The sequence below is a fragment of the Dromaius novaehollandiae genome, chromosome 1 (assembly GCF_036370855.1).
Source record: "Dromaius novaehollandiae isolate bDroNov1 chromosome 1, bDroNov1.hap1, whole genome shotgun sequence".
NCBI lineage: Eukaryota > Metazoa > Chordata > Aves > Casuariiformes > Dromaiidae > Dromaius > Dromaius novaehollandiae.
Window position 1 is genome coordinate 21,574,047 of NC_088098.1, and position 21,651 is coordinate 21,595,697.

At 39.2% G+C, this 21,651-nt stretch overlaps 1 protein-coding gene across 5 annotated transcripts in view; it reads left to right on the forward strand.

The window, feature by feature from the left end:
* Positions 1-20,490, forward strand: part of AASS (aminoadipate-semialdehyde synthase) — a 34,386-nt gene extending 13,896 nt beyond the window's left edge. For all 5 annotated transcript variants that reach the window (XM_064507037.1, XM_064507042.1, XM_064507015.1 and 2 more), the window contains 11 exons: positions 1,228-1,349; positions 5,939-6,068; positions 7,027-7,137; positions 8,461-8,569; positions 9,027-9,167; positions 11,026-11,193; positions 13,424-13,519; positions 16,132-16,247; positions 16,403-16,491; positions 16,799-16,975; positions 17,845-20,490. In XM_064507037.1, the coding sequence (XP_064363107.1) occupies positions 1,228-1,349; positions 5,939-6,068; positions 7,027-7,137; positions 8,461-8,569; positions 9,027-9,167; positions 11,026-11,193; positions 13,424-13,519; positions 16,132-16,247; positions 16,403-16,491; positions 16,799-16,975; positions 17,845-17,963 (1,378 nt within the window). In that variant the 3' untranslated portion in view covers positions 17,964-20,490. The remainder of the gene's footprint in view (positions 1-1,227; positions 1,350-5,938; positions 6,069-7,026; positions 7,138-8,460; positions 8,570-9,026; positions 9,168-11,025; positions 11,194-13,423; positions 13,520-16,131; positions 16,248-16,402; positions 16,492-16,798; positions 16,976-17,844) is intronic.
* Positions 20,491-21,651: the final 1,161 nt, after the last annotated feature.

Consider the following 21,651-nt stretch of genomic DNA (forward strand, 5'->3'; position numbering starts at 1 on the left):
TTGTATGAAGATCAAAATGTCCAGTAAGCCGTGATAGGTTTATCCTCTACCAGTTTAGGTAGAGGGGTGATACACTGGTAAATCCTATTTGTATTTTAAAGAACTGAAAGGAACTACCTTTTTTTTTTTTGTTTTAATTTTAATTACACATGAAAGTGAAGGAAAGGAGGATGGAACATCTGTAATTTTGGAGATTAATTGAAGTTTCACAAACACTCAGACACAGTTAATAGGCTGGAATGTGCTTCAGACAGGTAGTATGGATATGTTTGGTATTGATTTAACTCAGGTCCATTTAGGGCAGTATTTCAACACAGTTGTTTGAGACCTTGTTTCCCTAAATATCACTGCATACTTCATGCCATGCTTTAGGTCTCTGGTAGGCTGTGACATCATCTTTTGTTATTTTGGACATTTTTTAATTGAAAAAACACAACCAAAAATTTACTTATGGCTGCCATATGGAGCCCCAAAAGTTTCAAAGCCAAACAGTTTTTGGTAGAGATATGATTAGCCCCCTTCCAAAGACGCTAGCTCAAAGCAGCACACACATGAGCTTGTCAGCTCAGACCAGAGTTCTCTCTATACAGTGCAGTATGTGCCTATGTAAGCTCTCAGTGGGTAAAAGGGAAATTAAGGAACTTGCCTATACATTTCTGAAAATTTCTGAGGTCTCTATCTTCAAAGGTCCTAAGTATTTACTGAAATTTGTTCTCAGGATATGAGGTAGGGAAAATATTGAAACCCAAACTCCATTAATTATGTTGAACGATAAGACAGTAAAGAGCATCATTTGCTTCAGTAATAAAAAGAACTACTTTAACAAACATATTTGATTGTCTAAATAGTTTTTGTCCACATAGTCATGAAAATACTTTAAATAGTATTACAATCCCAGTTTTACAACTGAATGCAAATTTAAGTTAAAAAAAAATATAATGCCAACTGAGGAATAATGTGTAGAACAGCCAGTAGCAATTGGAGAAGCAGTGGATACATTAATGGAATTGATCTGGTTATATTAGAAGCAGGAGACTAGAAGTTAGACAAAGGAAGAATGGAAGCAGTGATTGACCAGTCTTGGGTTAGATAGCCAAAAACTTGACTCTTAGTCTGAATAGAGCTCTTGGTTTGTAGACTTACTAAAACATACTTACTTGTCAGCTTTAGCAACTTGCTGTTTCCTCCTTCTGTATGGTTTTTAATTTTGCCTGTAACACCTCCTAGGGAATACGCTCAGTCGCTGAACATGGATAAGAAGAAGAGGGTTTTGTTACTTGGATCTGGTTATGTTTCTGGCCCTGTACTAGAATATCTAACTAAAGATTCCAACATTGACATCACAGTTGGTATGTAAGATTTCACTTGCTTTTGACTGAAAAAATATGATGTCTTTCATGTGTTAAATGGGCTTATTTTAACCTGTACTAGTGTGCCAGAATCTTTCTCGTAAGTATTAAGTGGAACTGCTTCTGAGAACAGATAAAGAAAGTCTTTGTTACTGTGCACTACAGAAAAAGATTGCATACTTTTCGGAACATTTTTAACTTATATAATCAATTTGAAAATGACATAGCCACATGAAAAGTTTATTGTTCATATGTGTTGCTGATAGGGTAGTTGGAAAGAGGTATTTTTCCATCTAACTTACCTGCTTTGGGCCTGTGACTGTTCTTTGTAGCTAGTCAGTCTCTTTTGTTGGTGCTCAGTTGTGTTTTCAGCCTCACACAGGAAGATGAAATTGTTTTTATAGCTGTCTATATGAGTGGAGTTTCTTCTGTTGACTAAATTAGTACTATGGTAGTAAAGCTTCCTCAGACTCTGACCTTGGGAACGTCTGCCCACATGGCTACCTGTTTATACTCTGTTTTCATTTTATCTGTAGCATATTTTATGCTGGACATCTCCAAAACACTTTTCTGTACCCATGATGATGACTTCACCTCCGTGCTGTGACTTCAGAATTAAAAACCAGGCTGCATTGCATTGCCTGGATGATACTTTGCTGGGAAGTGGCTTCTTGTGAAACTTTGTGTTTCTGTTGATTTGAATTTTCTTTGTTGTTTTGTTTCTTTTTTTTCCCCTCCATGCTACTTTCACACTTTGCTGCTTTTGTTACCACTTGAGGTGCTAACCAGGGTACTGATAACTTCTGGGAAGAGATTTCCTAGGAAGTAGAGGTGCACTCTGGGGAAGCTATACCCCTGTCACTAGCACTGCCTGATGTGATGAACAGGGAGGAATTACAGCAGTTTGCAGTGCCCATCCCCTCAGCAGCAGGGTGGCTGCATCCAGCCCTGCAATACAGTAGCTCTAAGGGAAATCAGGTGACTTGTAAGATTTGTTTTGTCAAGCACTGTGCAAACATAGCAGCTGCCTCTTATCTGAGTGAGTTAAAAACATGCAGTTTCAACAGTGCAAAAAAAAAAAAAAAAAAAAGAAAGGAAAAAGGCACAAAGATGATGTTACTTGTCCAATGTTTGACAGCAGGTTAGTGGATGAAAAAAGCATAAAACACACCTTTCAGTGCCACATTGTTTCTCTGCAGTTAGGCTAGATCATTTCAAATCCAAGTGATTGAAACCCTTGACTAAAAACTTTAATGAGGAAACCTTCATTTAACATCAACTTTGTTTTGAATTTGTAGACTATTTTGCTGAGCTTTTTTTCATAAGCACAAGTTGGTTGGTAGGGTAGAGAGAATCACCCTCTGGCAATATTTTTTTCGACTTTGACTTTGAAAAGGGCATAAGGAAACAAGACCCTAACTTAGAGGCACAGATGCTTTTACTTCTCTGCAAGCCTGTGCTCTACCTGCTGCCCTCCTTGCCCACTCCTTCCTCCTGGCTGTTTTCCCATTGCATTGCTTGTCCTGGCAGTGGTGTTTGTATGGCTCTGTGCTGAGCCAAGACAAGAACCCATTTCACTTTCAGTCAGATACAGCAAATCCTGCTTGGTTTTAGCCTGGATCACTTTTTCCAGTTCCATTTTCTTCATAATGTAAGTGCTAACAGTAACACAAGCAAGAGAACAGTAAGGAGCAAGTGGAGGCAGGAGGAAGGCAGGGACTAGATTTCTCCCTTTTAGTGGTAATGTGAGCTTATGCAGGATTGATAGGACTAAGCCATGTATATATACGGAAGCTAGTTAGATTGAAAATGGACCTTTTAATCATATTGTGCTTGCAAAAGCTTAACTTTTTTATTTTTATTATGTTAAAAATGGTGGATGACATGATTTTTTTTTATTTAAACTGTCAAGCTATTCTTAGATAGAAATAGGAATTCTGCTAAAAGGTACTGAAGCAGTGTTTTGAAAGACTTTTCTTTTTTAACTAGATTTATCTATAAATGTACTGGCTACATGGAATGAGGGATGGGGTAAGCTTTTCGGGATGGGGTAAGCTTTTCTGGGCACATGTGTGTTTGTTTGTTTGTTTCATAAGTCTATTAGTTAGCTGTGTTCAAGCTACATGTTGGTCAAGACTTCTGAACTAGTGAAGGTTTTCCTCTCTCACCTAACCCTAACATGTCCTGGAAAAGAAAAACAAGCTTTCCTCTGTGGGCTTTTGTCCTCCTGGACCTCCAGTGTGTTTCTTGCTTTTCAGTAAAAAGCTTGTGCATTTATGGAAAAGGCTGCTACTGTCAAAAACTGATGGAATATTTCAGCTCTTCTCAGAGTTACTTGGCCAAGTTAACCACATGACCATTTTTAAAACCAGGAGAAAACATGTAGTCCTTAGTGATTTGAAATACATTAGGCCTCAAGATAAGTTGTTGCTCTAACTAAAAATGCTTGTTTTTCAGGAAAATATTATAAATCCCAAACCAATTTGTTTTTAAAACAAACTGGGCATGTAATTTTTCCATTGTGATCTTCCCTTGAGAGTCAGTGCAACAAGCTGTTTCATTAAATTGAGAAGCACCAGGCATGCTGTTTCTGTATTTCTATGTGAAAGTCAATGCAAAAACAAAAACTGTACCTGTTTCAAAGCTACTTGATTGTTCTGTTTCAAGTGAGGACATAAACACTTTTTCTGGAGGTTTTTTTTTTTTTTTTTTTGCCTTTATAGTTGTACACTGTTTCTCCAGCAACTTGATAACTTCGTGAATGTCTACAGTAATTTAATACAGCTAGTTTCTCCTACACACTGTTGACCTCATCCTGCAAATCCCTGTTCTGTCAAGTAGACCATTGGATGACTCGTTTAAGTAAGGGTCAGTAGACCCGAGGGGTGATGGCCCTCCCAAATCAAAGCGTGAAGATCAAGTCTGTCCTGTGATTTTCCACCAAATAAACAAGAAAAAGAAAAAATTCTGCCTTGGTTTCATAGTGCTGTAGTGCAGTATGTGGGATTTTATAGAGTTCCTGATTGTTTGTTACTCCTACTTCAGTTCTCTTTCTGTCCTTTTTAAAGTTTTTCCTATGCCTGATCCTTTTGACCCTCTGCCCACAACAGTTTTTCCACAAACACTCTATCCCCTCAAAAGCACTGATCTGCCTGAATGGGCTGGTGGCACATTTGGCCTGGGAATAGTAGAGTTGCTCTTACAGTTTTCTGCTGGTCCTCTTTATTTTAATTTTACCAGACCTTGAGCGGGGGATTGTTTTAGTCCAGATGAGCCGCCTTCTGCTATATCAGTATTAGTCTCTGCTACAGCTCTTGCCACCATCTTGTGATCTTTGACCAAGATTTTTCTTCAGCCTGGTAGTACACATCCTATTGCCCCACTTGTGTGACTGTTACTTGCATTCTTCACCCTCAAATACTTTCTTTATTGAACCTGGTTCTCCCTCAGCATCAGTGGCTTGGTCACTTTGATTTGAAAACTTTGTAATATTTTTTTCAGTGTGTTTAGACACTTACCAAAGAGCAGCATATGTTCATCTGAGATATTAAAGACTGAACCTCCTGTATGGGTGTTTTTACAATTTAGAATTTGCCTTGCTACAGTTGTCATGAGGGTCCAGCGTTAAAGACCTGGGAGTATGCTTTATAGGTAGAACACAGCCCTGCCTATGCTACAGTAAGAGTTGGGTTTTTGTGACTAGTTAATGACACTTCTGTGACACATTTCTGAAAAAGAGATATATATATTCATTAAACGGACTTTTTCCCCTTTCCATAGAAACACTTGCATGTGAGTGCATACTTCTTTCTGTTTAGCTAATCTGTACTCCCACCACATGGGTGCTCAGTTGCAGATTTCCTGGCAAATGCAGACAGTGGTGCTGTAGAGAACCATGCCTAGAAGATATGTGCATGTGATGCAAGTGAACCAATGGGTTCCGGAGTGTCCTAATGCACAAAGATAGGTTTGATAGTTCTCCTTTTTTTCGTGTGTCCTAGACCTACTTCTACATACAGTAGAAAAGGAGGGTGATGACTTCTATTTTTGCATAATTTGTGTTGACCTAGCGTGCTTATAGGAGGAAAACTTTCTTAATGGTTGCAGTTAAAAGTTTTGTTAGTTTTAAGCACATCCACAATGTTACTAACTGGTTATGAGTCTGTTCTTGTTATACAGTTTTGCAGTGAGATATTCTTTATTTCTGAAAGTAAATATTCTTTGTAGACTCTTATTCTTGAGTTATACCTTCTATGGCTTGAGACTGGTAGTTGATAATAAATTTGACCTACATTAGAGAAAGTAAAATGCTTTATGCCTGATTTCTTTCCAACTGTTAGTAGAAAGAAAGTGTCCATGCAACTACTTCTCTTTGGAAAGAAGGAGGTAGATGTAAAGCACAATTATCCATTTACAGAGGAGTGCATGCAATGTAAGTGCTGATGAATGGAGTTTGTTACATGATAAGTTGGGTAATACGATGTTTTAAAATAGGACAGTTGAGGTCTGTCTTCACACACATCAGTGGGAGTGCTTTGGCATTAACTTCATTTTTAGGTAATGATTGATGTGTTTTATTTTTAAAACAGCATCTATCATGAAGGAACAACTTGAACAACTGACCGAAAAATATAACAATGTTACTGCAGTCCATATGGATGTCATTAAGCATGAGGAAAATCTGTCCTCTTTGGTGAAGAAACATGACCTTGTCATCAGGTCAGAATTCTGAGTAAAACACGGTGGGCTCAACCCTGAGCCATGCTGCTGCTTTCACCTAGTTCACTGACACAAATCAACATGGTAACTGTGTAAAGGAAGACCTTTAAGTGAATGCCCTCACTTTGCAAGAGATTTTGGTGTAGTCTATGTGGCCCTAATCTACGGATCCATAATGCTCAAGAACTGGAGCCATGTTCCTGTAATAGTTGTAACTGGCCACTGCCTTGTCATTTACAGGGACATCAGGGATAGACTTTCAAAGGGGCTTTGATTGCAGTGTCTCTTTAGAAGTGTTTACAGGTTACTTGCACAGCCTTCTTAGTGTGATGAGCCTGTTGCCTTCACCAGCATATGCATGCTCATGATTGAATTTGTATGTATGAAGAGGAGGCAAAATTCTGACAACTTGGTCATTTCTCCTAAATTTCCTGTTGAGAAAGATCTACTTCCAAGTACTGAAATATGGGAGGAAATGACTTTACAGTCCTTGCTGTTTTGTCCCTATTGCCACAGATGTCATGAGTGTTGTTTCCTTTCCAAGTAGAGCATGCTTTCACAAAGTGCTTCAGCAAGATCATTGTAATGCAAGTTTTTTCAAGGGTGGTTTTCATTTTGCATCTTCTAAACCTTGAGCATGCCTGTTTAGAAGGTGGCCTTGAGAAGAGGTCAGTGTTTTGTTTTTTACAAGGAGAAATGTGACAAAAATGCTATCTAAAGAAAGGCTCCCCTGTTGCCTTGCACCCTGTTTTGAGTGCAGACAACAATGTTCTTCTGATAGGATAGCATTTCACTTGTGTAGGTGTGAAACTACCCAGGGCAAGGCAGGTATAGCAGTCCCTGGTGTTTACTGGACCTCTTTTACAGGCATACAAAAAACCATTTGTGAGTATCTTTCCAGTGAAAGCATAAGTAACTAGTTGGATTTTGATGTTGCATAATTCTCTTTCACTTGTAGCTTGCTGCCTTATTCAGCACATCCTCTGGTTGCTAAGAAATGTATTAATAACAAAGTGAACTTGATAACAGCCAGCTACTTAACACCAGCTATGAAAGAACTCCAGGAAAGGTAGGTATGAGAGTAACATCTCCCTGGTTTTCCTTCCTTCTTAGGCGCATTATCTAAATATCTTGCAGTCTGTTGTGCTTGCAACACCTCTCGTGAATTACTGTTGTCTGCACTCTCTCTGCCTTTCTGTAAAGGAAGACTAAACGATTTCAGGGAAAATTGCACATGAAGACTGTGGCAAAGCAGAGAAGTGAGTGCATGCTCCAGTCTGGTCAGACTAGTGCTCTAAACACTGGAACATACTGTCCTGCATTCTCCATCTTATGCCATGTTGACATGCCTTTCCCTCTTCCCCCAATGCTGTTCTGCTATTTGGAGGAGCAGCTGGGCTGATCTGTTGTACCAATGACAGCAAGTTTGTCTGTCTTCCTTCATATTCCCTTCATGAAAACTCATTCTTGGCTTATTGTATCCACAATGACATCCTCCCTCATACCACCTTCTTTTGGACAGGGCTACCAAATAATCTCAATTGATGACAATTCTAACTAATAATATTTCTGTTGTCCTGCTTATTGTGCGTGCTTGGAAGTGGCTTATCCTTCTCCCATGGCTGTATTAATGTTTAATGGTAATGTGTTTTGATAATACAAGAGGAAATCTGTCTGAAATGTCATCCACATTCCTCTGAGTCACAGTACTGAAATCTTTGGAATTACTTTGAGTGATAGAGATGGGAATCTTATAAATTGTGTGTCTGCAAACAGTAAAACAAAGAAAGTTAGACAGATGGACACCCAATAATGCAGACAATGAGGGAGGTTCAGGGGCATCTCCTCCCCTTTTTGCTGTGATGCCAAGGGGTTTCCTAGAAAAACATGACAATATTCATTTATAAAATTACAAAGTGATTTTTAAAATAAATCACCTCATTTTGTAATGATAAGCGATCCACTTTGGAAATGTAGGGAACTATTAGAAAGAAAAAACCCAGATGCTTGCCATTTGGGAAGGAAGTCCTTTCAATCTGTCTCTCCCTCCCCAGGGGCTATTTATGACTAGCCCTGTTCTGTCCTCTGTATAACTACCTTCATGCGTTATGATACCATCCAGGGGAATCTGGGATACAGAGTAACTGGCAGATCTTCTCCATCAGCCCCTAGATGTTACAGCAAACTGGGAGAAACCAAAGCTACATTGACTCTTAGGAGAATTGGAACTGCTCAGATTTCAACATCTGCTTCTTTTTTCCATAAGCTGCAGACGGAGCCCAAGATTTTCCCTGGTGAGGAAGATTCAATGGGTCTTTGCTGGACAGATTTCATGAGCAAAAGACCTGTAATACTGAGTATTCTGACAATTCCACATTTTTGTTATTTTTAGCGTAGAAGATGCTGGTATTACAGTTATCAGTGAAATGGGTTTGGATCCTGGTCTTGACCATATGTTGGCGATGGAATGTATTGACAAGGCAAAAGAAGTTGGTGCTATGGTAAGGCCGACAGCTGGTAAATAGTTCTGCCAAGATTTTCATAGTAAAGTTTTTCCTTTAACAGCAGCCAGTTCATGGACATGTCAGAGAGGTGTTTTGGATTCTGGACACCTTATGTTTTCTGATATTTGGAATTGGTGCCAACTAATCCAGTTGGTGAGAGCCCATCAACTAAGATGACTTTGCCCCATTGTAAGTTTTGGTTTCTTCTCCTTTATGTACCGTCCCTGCAGTCTGTCAGATTGACACCATTGCTCAATGAAGTTCTTTTGGGTTCCCCTGTCCACCTGCAGATCTTCTGTCTGATTTGGCCCTTAGGGGAATAATATCAACAAAAAAATTAAAAAGTAAGGGGAATCCTGCAGGGTAGCTCTATACAGCTTCCATCTTGTGGCTGCCTTCTGTTCCTTGTTTCTTTTCTGTGGACAAATCTGACTTGGCTGTTGAACACTTGCAGATTGTATCCTACACTTCTTTCTGTGGTGGCCTGCCAGCTCCGGAGCACTCTGACAATCCTCTGAGATACAAGTTCAGCTGGAGCCCACAAGGAGTTCTACTGAATACAGTCCAGTCTGCCACATATTTAAAAAATGGAGAGGTGAAGTACTCCTTATATTTCTATTTGAAGACAGGCAAAGAGGGTGGTGCTGGGCTAATGAGGTGTAAGGTGATGTGTTTACTTTTAAGCCAGTGACAATCAATTGCCTAAGTGAGCTGCATACCTCACTTGTTCCCATGTTTGGAGTGTTATGGTGCCTGACTGCTGCTGGGTTAATTCTGCCTATATGGAATGCACTATCGAGTAGGGAGCATGTACCAAAAGACTAAGGCACTGGACTGAGATTAGTGTTCTGGGTTGGGTTCCCATTCCTGTCATATATTGCTTTTGCCACTTAATCACTCTGTCTTTGTCTCAGGTAAACAAAGGTGAGAGTGCATCCTTCTACTTGCTTTTCTGTCTAGTCAGACTTGTAAACCAAATTGCTTCATTCTGTACTTGCAGTTTTTAGCACAATTCCTGATTTCCTTTTCCTTTGGTACAATCTCTAACACCAATAATAAGTTAATAGACGACACTAAGTGGGCTTTGAAAGGTGGTTTATATAAGCTCTGTTTTGCTGTTCTTGCAGGAGTCATTAGAATAGTTTTAACCCAGCAAATGTCATTACATCCATTTTATGGAAAGATTTAAACTGTGATTTGTGCAAAGCTATTGCAAGCCATTATCCAATTTCTGCTTTCCAGTCTTATCTGTTTGATCACTCCCACTTGCTCAGAGTAGTTACTGAGGAGGGGCTTTTCAAATGTCAAGGAGACTGACTTGTTTAACCACCATAAAGTTTGGCTGATTATCTAAACCTTTTGATTTGCAAAACTGAGAAATCTTTTGAGAGATGCTTTATCATGACATTCTGGTGCCCTAGTGTTCTTGCTTCAGTGAGAAAGGAGGAGAGGTTCAGGGATTGTGAATTAGATCTTTATTTAAAAAAACCCACATTGCTGTAAGTTTCAGATGAAGGGTCTCTTAGGAGAATGTGGGAATGTTTCTTATTTAGTTCTGACCTGGATCACCCATTGCTAGGGAGAATTAGATCATACATGTGAATGATTTATTATGAGAATGCTATGTGAGCTTGTCAATAAATGGTGCAGCTTTTCCTCCCTGCCCCTAAATACTTACTTGTCTTTGATTGTTGTGCAGGATTCTTCCACACTTGCGTCTTGCCTGACAAACACAATAAGATCTTACAGCATTGCTGCACACATGGTTGCTTTAGTCTGCCTACTAGAAGGAAACCTTGTCCCTTTGCTCAAAAGCCACAAAATGAGTTTGTATTGATGCTGCATTGTAGATCTGTGCATCAGCTGCTTGAAGGAAGCAGGGTTCAAGGCTTTAGTCGGTAGTGATAATAGAATTAGTCAGCCTTATTTTTGTTTCGCATCAATAGTACATTCTTTCCATGCTTTGTAATTGCAAGTATAGATGTAGATGGGCAGCTATTTTGTACTGGTGTGATATCAATTGATTTGTTTTAATCTTACAAAAAGGGAAAACTTCTCTTTACATTTGTCTTCTCCTCCAAAAAAGAAGGAAAAAAATGTTCATAAAAGCAGGGAGCCTCTGGGCGGAATATCCCTTCAAACCAGTGTAGTTTGAGCAATCACTCCAAAATTACATGAATGTAAGTGAAATGGGAGCTTGCAACTTTCATATAAGTGCAGCAGGAATTAATATGGCGTATGAGAAGGAAATGGTTTGTTTTAGCCCTTTAGTTGGTAAATAGTTGACCTGGTGCATGCTCCTTCATCATTGGATATGCTTAAATGCTTGTAGAACTGCTTTATTTAGGTTAGTCCTTTGCTTGCCCCAGAAGCACACTTTGTATTTGCTACTGTAGAAGTAAATTAAATTACAGCACATTGAAACAATATTTCTGTTCTTTCACAAAATTCAGATTGTCAATATTCCAGCTGGAGGAGCGTTACTTGATTCTGTTACTTCGATGGATTTTTTCCCAGGATTAAACCTGGAAGGTTTTCCTAACAGAGACAGTACAAAATATGCCGAGCCATATGGTATTCAGACAGCTCACACTTTGTTAAGAGGCACCTTAAGATACAAAGTAAGTTTATTTTTATTTTCCTCAAGAAATGAATATTGTCATTGCTCTAAAAATGTGCATTTAAAATTCAGCCTTTTATGGCTTTGTATTTGCTGTTTAGGAGCTCTCGCCACTGTCTCAGTTGAGAGAGAATTGTGAGGTAACTTTACTTTGTGTATTTAACAGCTATTTGTTATTGCAAAGCAGAAAGAATAATTTTGGCAGTTTAGGTAGGCTGGTCAGTTAGCTTGCATAGTCTGTACCTGTGGGTTTTTCCCCTCTAGCTCTGTGTTTGGTAACAGATCAATAGAAGACAGAAAAATTTGACAGGTTTGTGTGAGGCAATGAGTGTTGATAGTATGTATTTTTAAGAATTGATGCAGTCGCTTAAAGCTGATACAGGATTGAATTTATAATTCATTACTTATGTTGTTATAGAAAACATAATGTAAAAATCTAACAGAAAATTGTGTTTTTCCATGAAACTGAAAGAGCTTTTTATTAAAAAAATTGTTAAGAGATGAATGTGTTTTCCTTATAGCGGATAGGTTTTTTGCCTTCCATTTGTTAGCTGCATAAAACAAAATCAAAATTGTATTTTTGCTTGTGTTTTCCCTTTTGGTTTTCTTTTTATTACTGTTTTGCTGGTCAGTATACACTAAGAGGGAATAAGTCTTCTAAAAATACATTGAAGACTTGAAACAGCTTTTATGTATGTCTTGATGTCTGTTAAATTAAGGTGTATGTTAAGGTTTAAGTTACTGTTGTTTTGTACATGGCATGAGGAAAGATGTATTTGTGTTTTTCCCCTTAATTGCTCTGTTGCAATACCACAGGATTTTCCCTTTTTTGGGGGGGGGAGGAAGGGAGGCTTGCTTACCAAAAGAAGATGGAAGGCAGACATGGGGGAATAAGGGTTACAAATTGCAATAGCTCTCTTTTTGTCAGTCTAGATACGATCTCTTATTCAGAAGCTCTAAAAATACGTGGAAGGCATCTATCTTGTCATGAAGTCTTAATATGACAGTATCTACTCTTCCATTTGGTGCCTGGTAAAATTTTCTTCTTTTGTAAGTGTTAGCAGAAGGAAAAAAAAATGGCAGAGTGGCATGAAAAGGTGTTACCAGCTGTGCTGCAAGAGAGATGTTTCTGTGGATACTGCTGTTTTCTTAACCCAAAAAGCAGGTCCACCACTTGGGGTTGGGATGATGTCGGCAGGGTCGTGCGGAAGAGCTTGCCACGTCGCCGCCTGTGTGGTATGTGCAGGCCGAACGTGGTGCCGAGCAGGGCAAAAGTCAGCGTCAACCCTCTGCGCACATGGCTCTGTCACTGAGCAGAGCGGTCCGTTGAGTGTGGGTGCTCACATCTCTCCCAAGTGCCTTTTATAGACTGAGTTCATATAGCTAATTGAGTCAATTTAAAAAGAGGTGTCACAGAAGGATGTGACTTCATAGCCATCTGAGCTAATAACCCAGTGCTGTTGGAGGTGGTTCCTAAGTATAATTAGCCCTCTCCGGGTGTCCTTTATTTCCACCATCCTATTCTTTACTGTGTTTCTAGTCACTTGCATGTAGGTGTTTTCAGGTATACAGCAGCCTTGTTGGGAGTGCCCGTGTTGCTGCTAAGGAGAAACAAGCAAAACTGAACAGAAACCAGTTGAGATTTCTTTTATCGTGCAGCCTATTGTCCCTGGCAATTTTTCTTAAATACCGTTTCACTTCTATCTCGGTTGTCTCTCTGGTATTCCTGAAGAAAAAGATACCAACACATGTGATTCTAGGAGTTCGGATCTTGCGATTAGTTTATCTGATGCCAATACAGTTAGACTGATGTAAAACTGGGGTGAGCTGAGTCCAGACTTGGGCCCTCAGGCTTCAGTAGTTTGTTTATGGGCCAGCTGTCTGATGCAACCCTGTCTGTAATGACGTGCTTTAGCCTGGACTAGCGCCGATTAGCTTGGTGCTTTGACCTCATCAACCACTGCTGCTTGCGGTGGAAATATTGACTGAAGAATACTAATAAATCATTAAACATGGTATTGGAAAAAGCGTGTGGGGTGATGGAGGGGCTGGAGAAGGTACCAGTCTGAGGCAATAACTCTGTTGGCATCATGTTATTGTGGCCGTCTTCCCATGAAAATAACGGTTAGCACTACCATGGTTGTGTCCACCACCATACTCAAACCAAGGAGGAATATCTACCTCAGTTTCAAGTAACTATGATTTTTAACCATGTTATGCTTTTATTTCAGGGATATTCTAAAACTATGGGAGGCTTTGTAAAACTAGGATTAATTAACCCAGATCCTTATCCTTTGTTAAGCTCAACCACACCACCTCTAACCTGGGTGAGTATAAGATTTACTCTGATCATCTGCTTTTCTCTATTTTAATAATATTTTTTCATACTGTTAGGCTTGGGTGTGCTTAGCGATGGGACTGTATTGCATCCTGGGCTTCTCTGCCTTTTTTTTTTTTCAAAGAAGCTGAATTGGACATTAGGAAAAACTTCTTTGCTAGGGAGGTAGTGAAGTCAGAAACAGCTTACTCAGAGAGACTGTGGAATCAGTGGAGGCTTTCAGGACTCAGCTAGATGAAGCTATTGGCTGTCTTGTCTGAGTGCTGACAATGGTCTTGCTTCAAGCAGGGCATGGGGCTAGATGAACTCCAGAGGTCCCATCCAACATTTTTATGAATTGTCTTAAATTTTCTGCTAGTCAGAATCTAGCCCTCGATGCTGTGAGTTTGCAGCATCCGTATTGGTATTAGCCCATGAGCTTCACTGTAAAAGTATTTGTTTGAGCATCAAGAAGTAAGAAATCATGCCTCAGCGAGTGCATGAAAATCTTTTTTTCTATTAAAACTGTTAGCAAGCATTTTCTTGTCTTCAGTTATCCTGCTCTGCTGTCTTGTTTACAGATGCCTCACTTCACCTTAATCCCATTTGTTCTGCATAATCTTTGTTTGTTAGGTTGCTTTCTCAGAGATGTTTTCCACTGACTTTGCAAGCATTCACCTGGGCACACTTACAGGTTCAGGTGAATTGTGTCATTTTTATGAAATGTCAGATGTGCCAGCCAGCTTGGGAACTAGTCCAAAGTGTGTTCTTCCCTTATGTTTTGGTTTACCTGTGAGTGATGCTTTGTGAAAGAATGATGAAGACAGTCACAGTGATCTTAGTGCAGTTAGAGGATAAAACTGACTTTAACTCTTTCACAGTCCTGACATTAGTCACTTTCTTTTCTTCTTCTTTCAAAAGACATTTAGAAGGAATAAATAGTGGTGTTAATCACTTTCCATTGTTGGGGGGGAAGCTCATGCTCTCCATGAAAAATTTTAGTTTTGGATTTGGTTTGTCTTTGTTTTGTGAAAGCTAAATACCCCTAGAGCTTTGTTTATGATATGTGCGGGCTTCAAAAATAATTTAATTTCACCAGAGAGCATAGTTATCAGAAAAGAGCGATAACCTGAGGCAGCCAAGCTATTACTCCTATAATGTGCTGCTGCAGCATTTGACAATCAACATCTCTATTGTCTCTACAGGCAGAGCAGGGAACTTTGTTTTACAGTATGAGGTAGAGAGTTGCATTTACAAAGAGCTTATTACTTGTCAGGTCTCTGTTTTCCTCTTTTTGTGAGAAATTCTTCTTGCATTTTGCAAACCATTGAGAGATCGACTTTGTTTACTACTCAGACAAATGCACAAAATTGAAATCTGTCTTCTGTTTCCTTCCTTGTGCCTTTACCAGCATTTATCTGGAAAAAGATACCAGGTTTATGCTGTGTGATGGTCTGAGGGGAACATAGTTTTTTTCTGATGATGTCATTATTTCAAGTAAAGAACATGTTGAGTATTCTCAAAACCAGAGACTAGGCAAGGCGAAGAGGCCTAGTCTTGCTTGTCTCTGAGTAACTGATAGGGCTGTTTATATTCCCAAACTCCAGGGAGCTTTTGGGTTGATGTTTGGGTTAACATTTCAGCAACGTGTCTGTTTCAGTAATTGTAAAACATGCCCCCCCCCCCCCCCCCATCATAAAATAGGTTAGGAATGACAGCTCTTTTTTTTTTTAATGTTTTTGTCCACTTTCAATTTTAGGTTTGATTTCTTCAAGTTTTCTTTGCAAAGATGATTAGAATTTCCTGTCATTCTAGCCACACTAAACAAGGATATAGTGTCACATAGTCTGTGGAAATAACTCTGAACTCATTAGTTTCACTGAAAAGCTTGTTTCAGCAATGTTGTTACATCTTGGTACTTTACTTTTATCTCCTTTGCCTTTTATTTTTAGTTTTCCTGTAAGTTACCTAGCCTAAGAACCTGAGCTTCTGAACCAACTCTGCAGTTCGTTTGCTTCATTTCTTGTTAATAACTCCTTTTATTATCTGTGTTGATGTGAATGCAGCGAGCAATAATTAGCATTTTCCTAGCACAAAATGCCCTTCAGATATGCACAAAAATCTTCAGAAAGTCTTCTGGTAATACTCTCAGGATTGCCACAGCCTTGTTCATCTCATTAGTCTGTTTCCTTCCTTTTGAAATTGGCTTCTTCCATTTCTAGACCAGCTGATAGATAGTCTTAGGTTCTTGACTTATTGGCTGTCTCCAGGTGGCTTCCCTTTCACCCTGACTTCTTCCCAGTGTTCCTGCTTATGCAGATTTATGTGTCCCTTTTTCCCTGAGAGAAAAAGAAATACAACTAAAAAGTAGGAGGAAGCAGCTGAGGGGTGGGAACAAAGTGTTTCAGGAAAAGATGACCCCCATTCTCCTTTGCTGTGATTAAATACCCCAATCTAGCTCACTTTCCCCATAAATATAGGCCGTCTTCTCAGAAATCCTGGAAATTAACTGAGCTTAGTGGAGCTGTAGTTCTGGAAACCTTGACTGAAAAGGAGTGGGAAGAGCTGTCAGGCCTTCAGCTATAACTAGCTCTTTGAACTTTTTTTTTTCTTTTAATACAGAAGGAGCTCATGTGCAAACAGGTTGGAATCAAGCTTTCTGCTGAGTACAGTGCTCTTAAAGAAGCAGTATTTAGCAAACTGGGAAAGGACGAAAGTCAGCTGGAGGCAGTGGAATGGTATGCTGTGTCAGTGATTTTTAAAGTAAAAAAGAAAGTTTGCAATCTTACTCAGTTTAGTCCATGTTAAAACTGAGCAACCTGGGGAAATTACAGAGCTGAAGACTAACCTGTTGATATGCAGTGGTATCAGTCTGTCTCATTTCTTCTTCCAGGTTAGGATTACTGGGAGATGAGCCAGTTCCAGTAGCAGATTCCATTGTGGGGGCACTTGCAAAGCACATGGAGATGAAGCTGCCTTTTGGTATGTGACAAATTCCGCTCTGTTTCATGATTTTGACTGGAACAAACCAGTATATCCTACCAACCTTAATTTTGTTAGTGTGTGCACATTATGTTTCTTAAAGTCTTATGCTTATATTCCCCTTATTTATCCTTTCATTTCCCTTTTATGGTTTTTGTTTCACCTTCATGTTTTATCCATCTTTATAGCCCCTATCTCCACTGTAAGTCACTGATGTATGCGATGTGTATCCATAGTGCCTTGCTCATCAGGAACCTCTTCTTGGTATGATTAGAATACAAGTAATGAATATGTCCTTTTCTTTTAGGCACTGGAGAGAGAGATATGATTATTATGAGAAATGAAATAGGTCTCCGGCATCCTTCTGGTCATTTGGAAGACAAATCCATCAGTCTGGTGGTCTATGGGGACAACAACGGATACTCTGCGATGGCTAAAACAGTAGGATACCCCACTGCTATTGCTGCTAAGATGGTTCTAGATGGTAAGTGACAGCGTTCAGTTAATATAGTTCTATCTTTACCTCAGTAATAGTATTTAATCTCTTCTGAATCTACCTGCCTGTAGAAAGTGAGAAAGTGGATGTCTAGTGTTCCTAAAGTGTGTGGATTTTTTTTTCAAATTTATCAAACTTTTTTTGTCTCCTTTACAGGAGCGTTTATTCTCCATGTTTGGGTGAATATTGCAGCAGCACCCATGCAAGAGCATGAATATTTCAGTCACTGTTCTTAATTTACTTCTTAATCTATAGATATTTCTATTCAGTTAGACTTAAGTGTTTCAGTGGCATAGAGAGGACCTTTGGCATGGTAAGTCATACTTCTCTTTCTCTCAGGAGGTCAAGCCCACAGTGAAGCAAGCTAAAATATGCTAGTGTTGAATAAGCTAGCAGTTTCCACTGCTACTCGCCAGATTGATTATGCTTGGGGCATATTACCTGATCATGTTGTGTATGTGTAAACAAGCACACTCTGCCTGGTCATCATCAAGTTTAAGGAAAATAGTGTGATTTCCCCTCTCTTGGTCTTAACCTTTGAATCTTCATTCCTCTTCTAGCTAACTGAAATGAACAAAAACTGTATTTTGATTTTTCCGTTCTTGTTATTTTGTTTAAAAAATAACTTTTTAAGTTTTCATGCTCTTCATCAAACCATGGAATTTCACAGCTCTGTGAATCAAATTCAAACTGTATACGATATTATATATGTCAAACTTTTTTCCTTATATTTGTGATACAGTACTGATGCTATGTGAAAGCAAACATAAAACCTGAGTCACTGAAACTGCATATTACACTATAACTGCAAATTGGTATTTGCACTTAATACTAATTTTTTTCTATCTTTATTTCAGGTGAAATAAATGCCAAAGGCATGGTTATACCTTTGACAAAGAATATTTATGGACCAATACTTGAACGTGTTAGGGCAGAAGGCATCGTATATAGTACTCACAGTGTTATCAAGCAATAACTGGAAGCAGTGGATTGAATCTGGTGTTGGTTTTGGGTTTTTTTTTGCCCCCTTTCAAGAATCTCAGTTTGAACAGTTAAAGACAGCATCTGCTCTTTCAGACACAAATGATGCCTTCTATAAAACCAATTGCCTGACTTTAATGCAGGAACTGTATATACTAATAAATGACACATAAATGGTGGTATTTTCCCTTCAAAACTGGGGCTTCGTTTAGTTCAACTGACTGGCACTGCTGATTTTAAAGAGGACCTGTCAGACAGTGGCCAAAGACTTTTGCTGTCCTTAAAGCCTTTGACTGTCATAATGTTATGTATATGTTTTAATATCAATCTGATCTTCCCTGATAAGAAAACATCTTGGGAGGATTTTCTTAATTGATAGAGCTTATCCTCTAAGCATGTAGGGTTATTGTCAAGACAAAATTCAGCTGAAAGGGAAAAACAGTGAATTCTTCTGTGAAGGAAAAGCCTGGTTAATGAATCTAATTGACTAAGTTTGATCTTGTGGCATACATAATTTGTTAAAATAATAGAGACAAAAGAGATACTTTATTTAAATCTTGTTGTCCCATTCACTTTAACAATATTTGTGAACATCTTCCCAATATCCAAGAAATAATTTAGAAATTCTGCACAACTAGCAAATAAGATCCCGTTAAATCTTTAAAATGTTCAGTTGTTAATGTTTGAAACCTAGATCTTCATATTTGTGGATTACATCTCTTATGAATGTAAACTTAAAATTAATTGGAAGAGGGAAGAAGTTTAAAACCACAACAAAAAACATAAATACTGTTGCCATTACAGAGCGGATGCTGGTTGCAGTATGTTGAAATAACTACTGTGACATGTTGCTTTTTTGTTGTTAGAGAGCACATTAGCATTTTACTCTGCAGCTAGGAAGGGCATTCTTGAATACAACATAGTTAATGTGCTTAGAAGCCCCTCCAGATAACATGTTTACTCTTTCAACTTACACTGTTTGCCTAGTCCAGGTCAAGTACTGGTACAAAGGGAATAGACTGTGTAGTATAAAGAGCTTTCAAATGCCATAGGCCGAGGGGCTTAAATCATTGCTTTTTGCGTTAGCTTCTGTCCTTCTTCTTTCATGCTTTTGAATTGTTGATTTGGGAGTCTATATATCCTACTCAATACCACTCTAGACTGATGGGAGTTAGCATCAAATGAGCTGGGACACTGCAAAGTGCTGTGCTGCACAGCTGCACCAGCCCGCATCTAGCAGCAGTTTTGCTGTAGCAGGCCGGTGTTAAACTTGGCAGGGCTGATTAGCCCGAGTGCTGCACCTCTCCGACAAAACAGTGGTTGCTTCCTTGCAGTTTAGTACGGCTTCTCTGGCTTTACCTCGAGGATTTCTACCCTACTTTGCAGTGCAAGCATGACCTAGGCTTCCACCAGGTAGGTCTGCAAGGCACGGTGCTCTGTTCAGATTCCAGTTGCTCTAGCATCTGACCTGTGCAAACTGGAGCTCCCCTTCTCTAAAGCTGGTCACTGATTCTGGAAGCTGCTTTCGACTTTGCTCACAAACGTGCTTTGCTGATAAGCGCACGGACTTTTACCTTCTGGAAAGCACACTACCATGACCACAGTCGTGAGGGACTGGAATTCCTGGTATTCCTCTGCCGGGTAGGAAAAGCAGCCGTAACAATAGCTGAAGTTTTGATCTCCAGTCTCCTTACTCAGGATTTGAGTTTTCTTTGTGCAGTACTGTGTAATGAAATAGCAGCTGCAACAAAGAGGGTGGAAGAAGAGGGAGTGAAAGGAAAAGACTCAAAGGCAGAGTATATTGTCAAAGAGGAGGGCTTTTTGCACTGAAGAACTGAATGTTTTTGTGCTGTCAAATCTTGATTCTGTTACAGCGCCATGCCTGTTCTGAGAATGGGATGAAATCCTGGCTCCACTAAGTTGTTCTGCTTCCCACTGAGGCTACAGGCTGTTGATCTGTTGTTGGTTTGTGGGCATATTTATAGAAGGATGTTCCACTCCCTGCTGCCTCCTCCTTCCCACCACTAGATTAAAGGCCTGCAGCTAAGGGTTAAAACTAGACTTGGATCTACTAGTCCCATCCAGTCCAAGGGTTAGTGAGACCAGGATTTCGCTCAAGAATGCTCTGTTCCATCTTATACTCCATAAATACACAGCTGTGGCATTCTGTGTCTGTGCGTGTGCACCTTGCCTGCTTCTCTGCCCAGGAAAAACAGTGTGCAAACAATATTGGCTTTTATTTTTTTTTTAAGTCTCTAATGATACTAGAGCATAAAAGGAATGAGCACTGCAGTGTGTTTTATTCAAGAAACACTGCTGCAAATTTTGAAAAATTTTGTATCAGAATGTATTTCTGTTTCTCAGTGCAATGCTGCTTTTGGTTTTCTAGGTTTAGACTTAAATAAATTTATTGCTCAGCTTTTGTATGAAAATTAGCATTCTCAGTGCTCTTTGCATATTATTGGAAAGATAATTGAATCTTATACATAAGATTGATTGCAAAATAAATCCAAAGACCTGTGTTTTCATTGTCATGTCATCTTTATAGCCTGATAAGATGTATATGAATGAGATCTCTTTGTTTTATGTAGATGGTTATATTGAAAGGGTGTCTACACGTGGAGTGGACCCACTGGACATCACTGTGTATGTGAAATATCTTTTCATACTTCTTGCCGGACTCACAAGAGAAGTCTGTTAAAGGATTATTTGAACATCCACATCTAATACTCTCTGTATTGCTGTATCTAGACAGCTTCTTCTTCAGCTATAGTCTTAAGGTATGCAGAGGCTTTTTTTAGTAAATGTTTTGTTGTTTTGTACTTGGGCACAAGGTCAACTAGTTAAGTGGGAAGCTACAGAACAGTAGAGGTATAATGTATACCTGAGCCCTAGGAAGAAATAAAAGCTTTGACTGTCACTGCCTGTTTCAGCTTCAGGGCCTTGCTCTCCCAATGCAAAGTTGAATATTCAGCTTGGTTTCTGATGTCACTGCCTGGGATGAAAGGCTCTTAAGCTGTTTGCTCACATTAGACTGCAAAGAACAGATTGCTTGTCATTGTGTTTCTCTTATTTCTTCTTTTGGGAATTTGTTCTTGTGACTGCTCTCTCTGACAAATAAGATCCCTCTTTCTTTCTGAGTTAAGAAAGTGCACAAGCCAGGTTAACTCAAACAGCCTCTGTCTTTCTTGCGTTGATATTTGACTCTATTTCAGCCCCCAGATATTACAGTAGATTAAATTACATCCTTTATCAGGGACTGGAGCACAAAAATGTAACTGACTGCCAGACAAAAGGATGAGCTCGTAGCACAACAGCTGTTTAAGGGGGAAAAAATCTGGATCAAGACAGTATGGGGTAAAGTGATGGTGATTAGGCTGGAAATCTAAAAGGAGGAGGAAGGAAAAAAAAAGAAGTTTAGGAATGACTGTCCAGCAGAATTTATCAAGGCAAATCAGACCATCTCAAATGAAGTGTGACTAATTCTAAGGTCACAAGATATAACTGCTTCCTGAAACAAAGGAATGAATTCAGTAAGCCAGAAGGTTTCTTTTTTTTTTTTTTCTTTTCAGTCTTGTGCTCTAAAAATACAAGAATGTAATTGAAAAAAGGGGAAACAGGTAGAGGAGATGTGGCCAAATGTGCCAAGAGAGACTTCTGTCCCCTCTTGCCCCTTTAGAAGT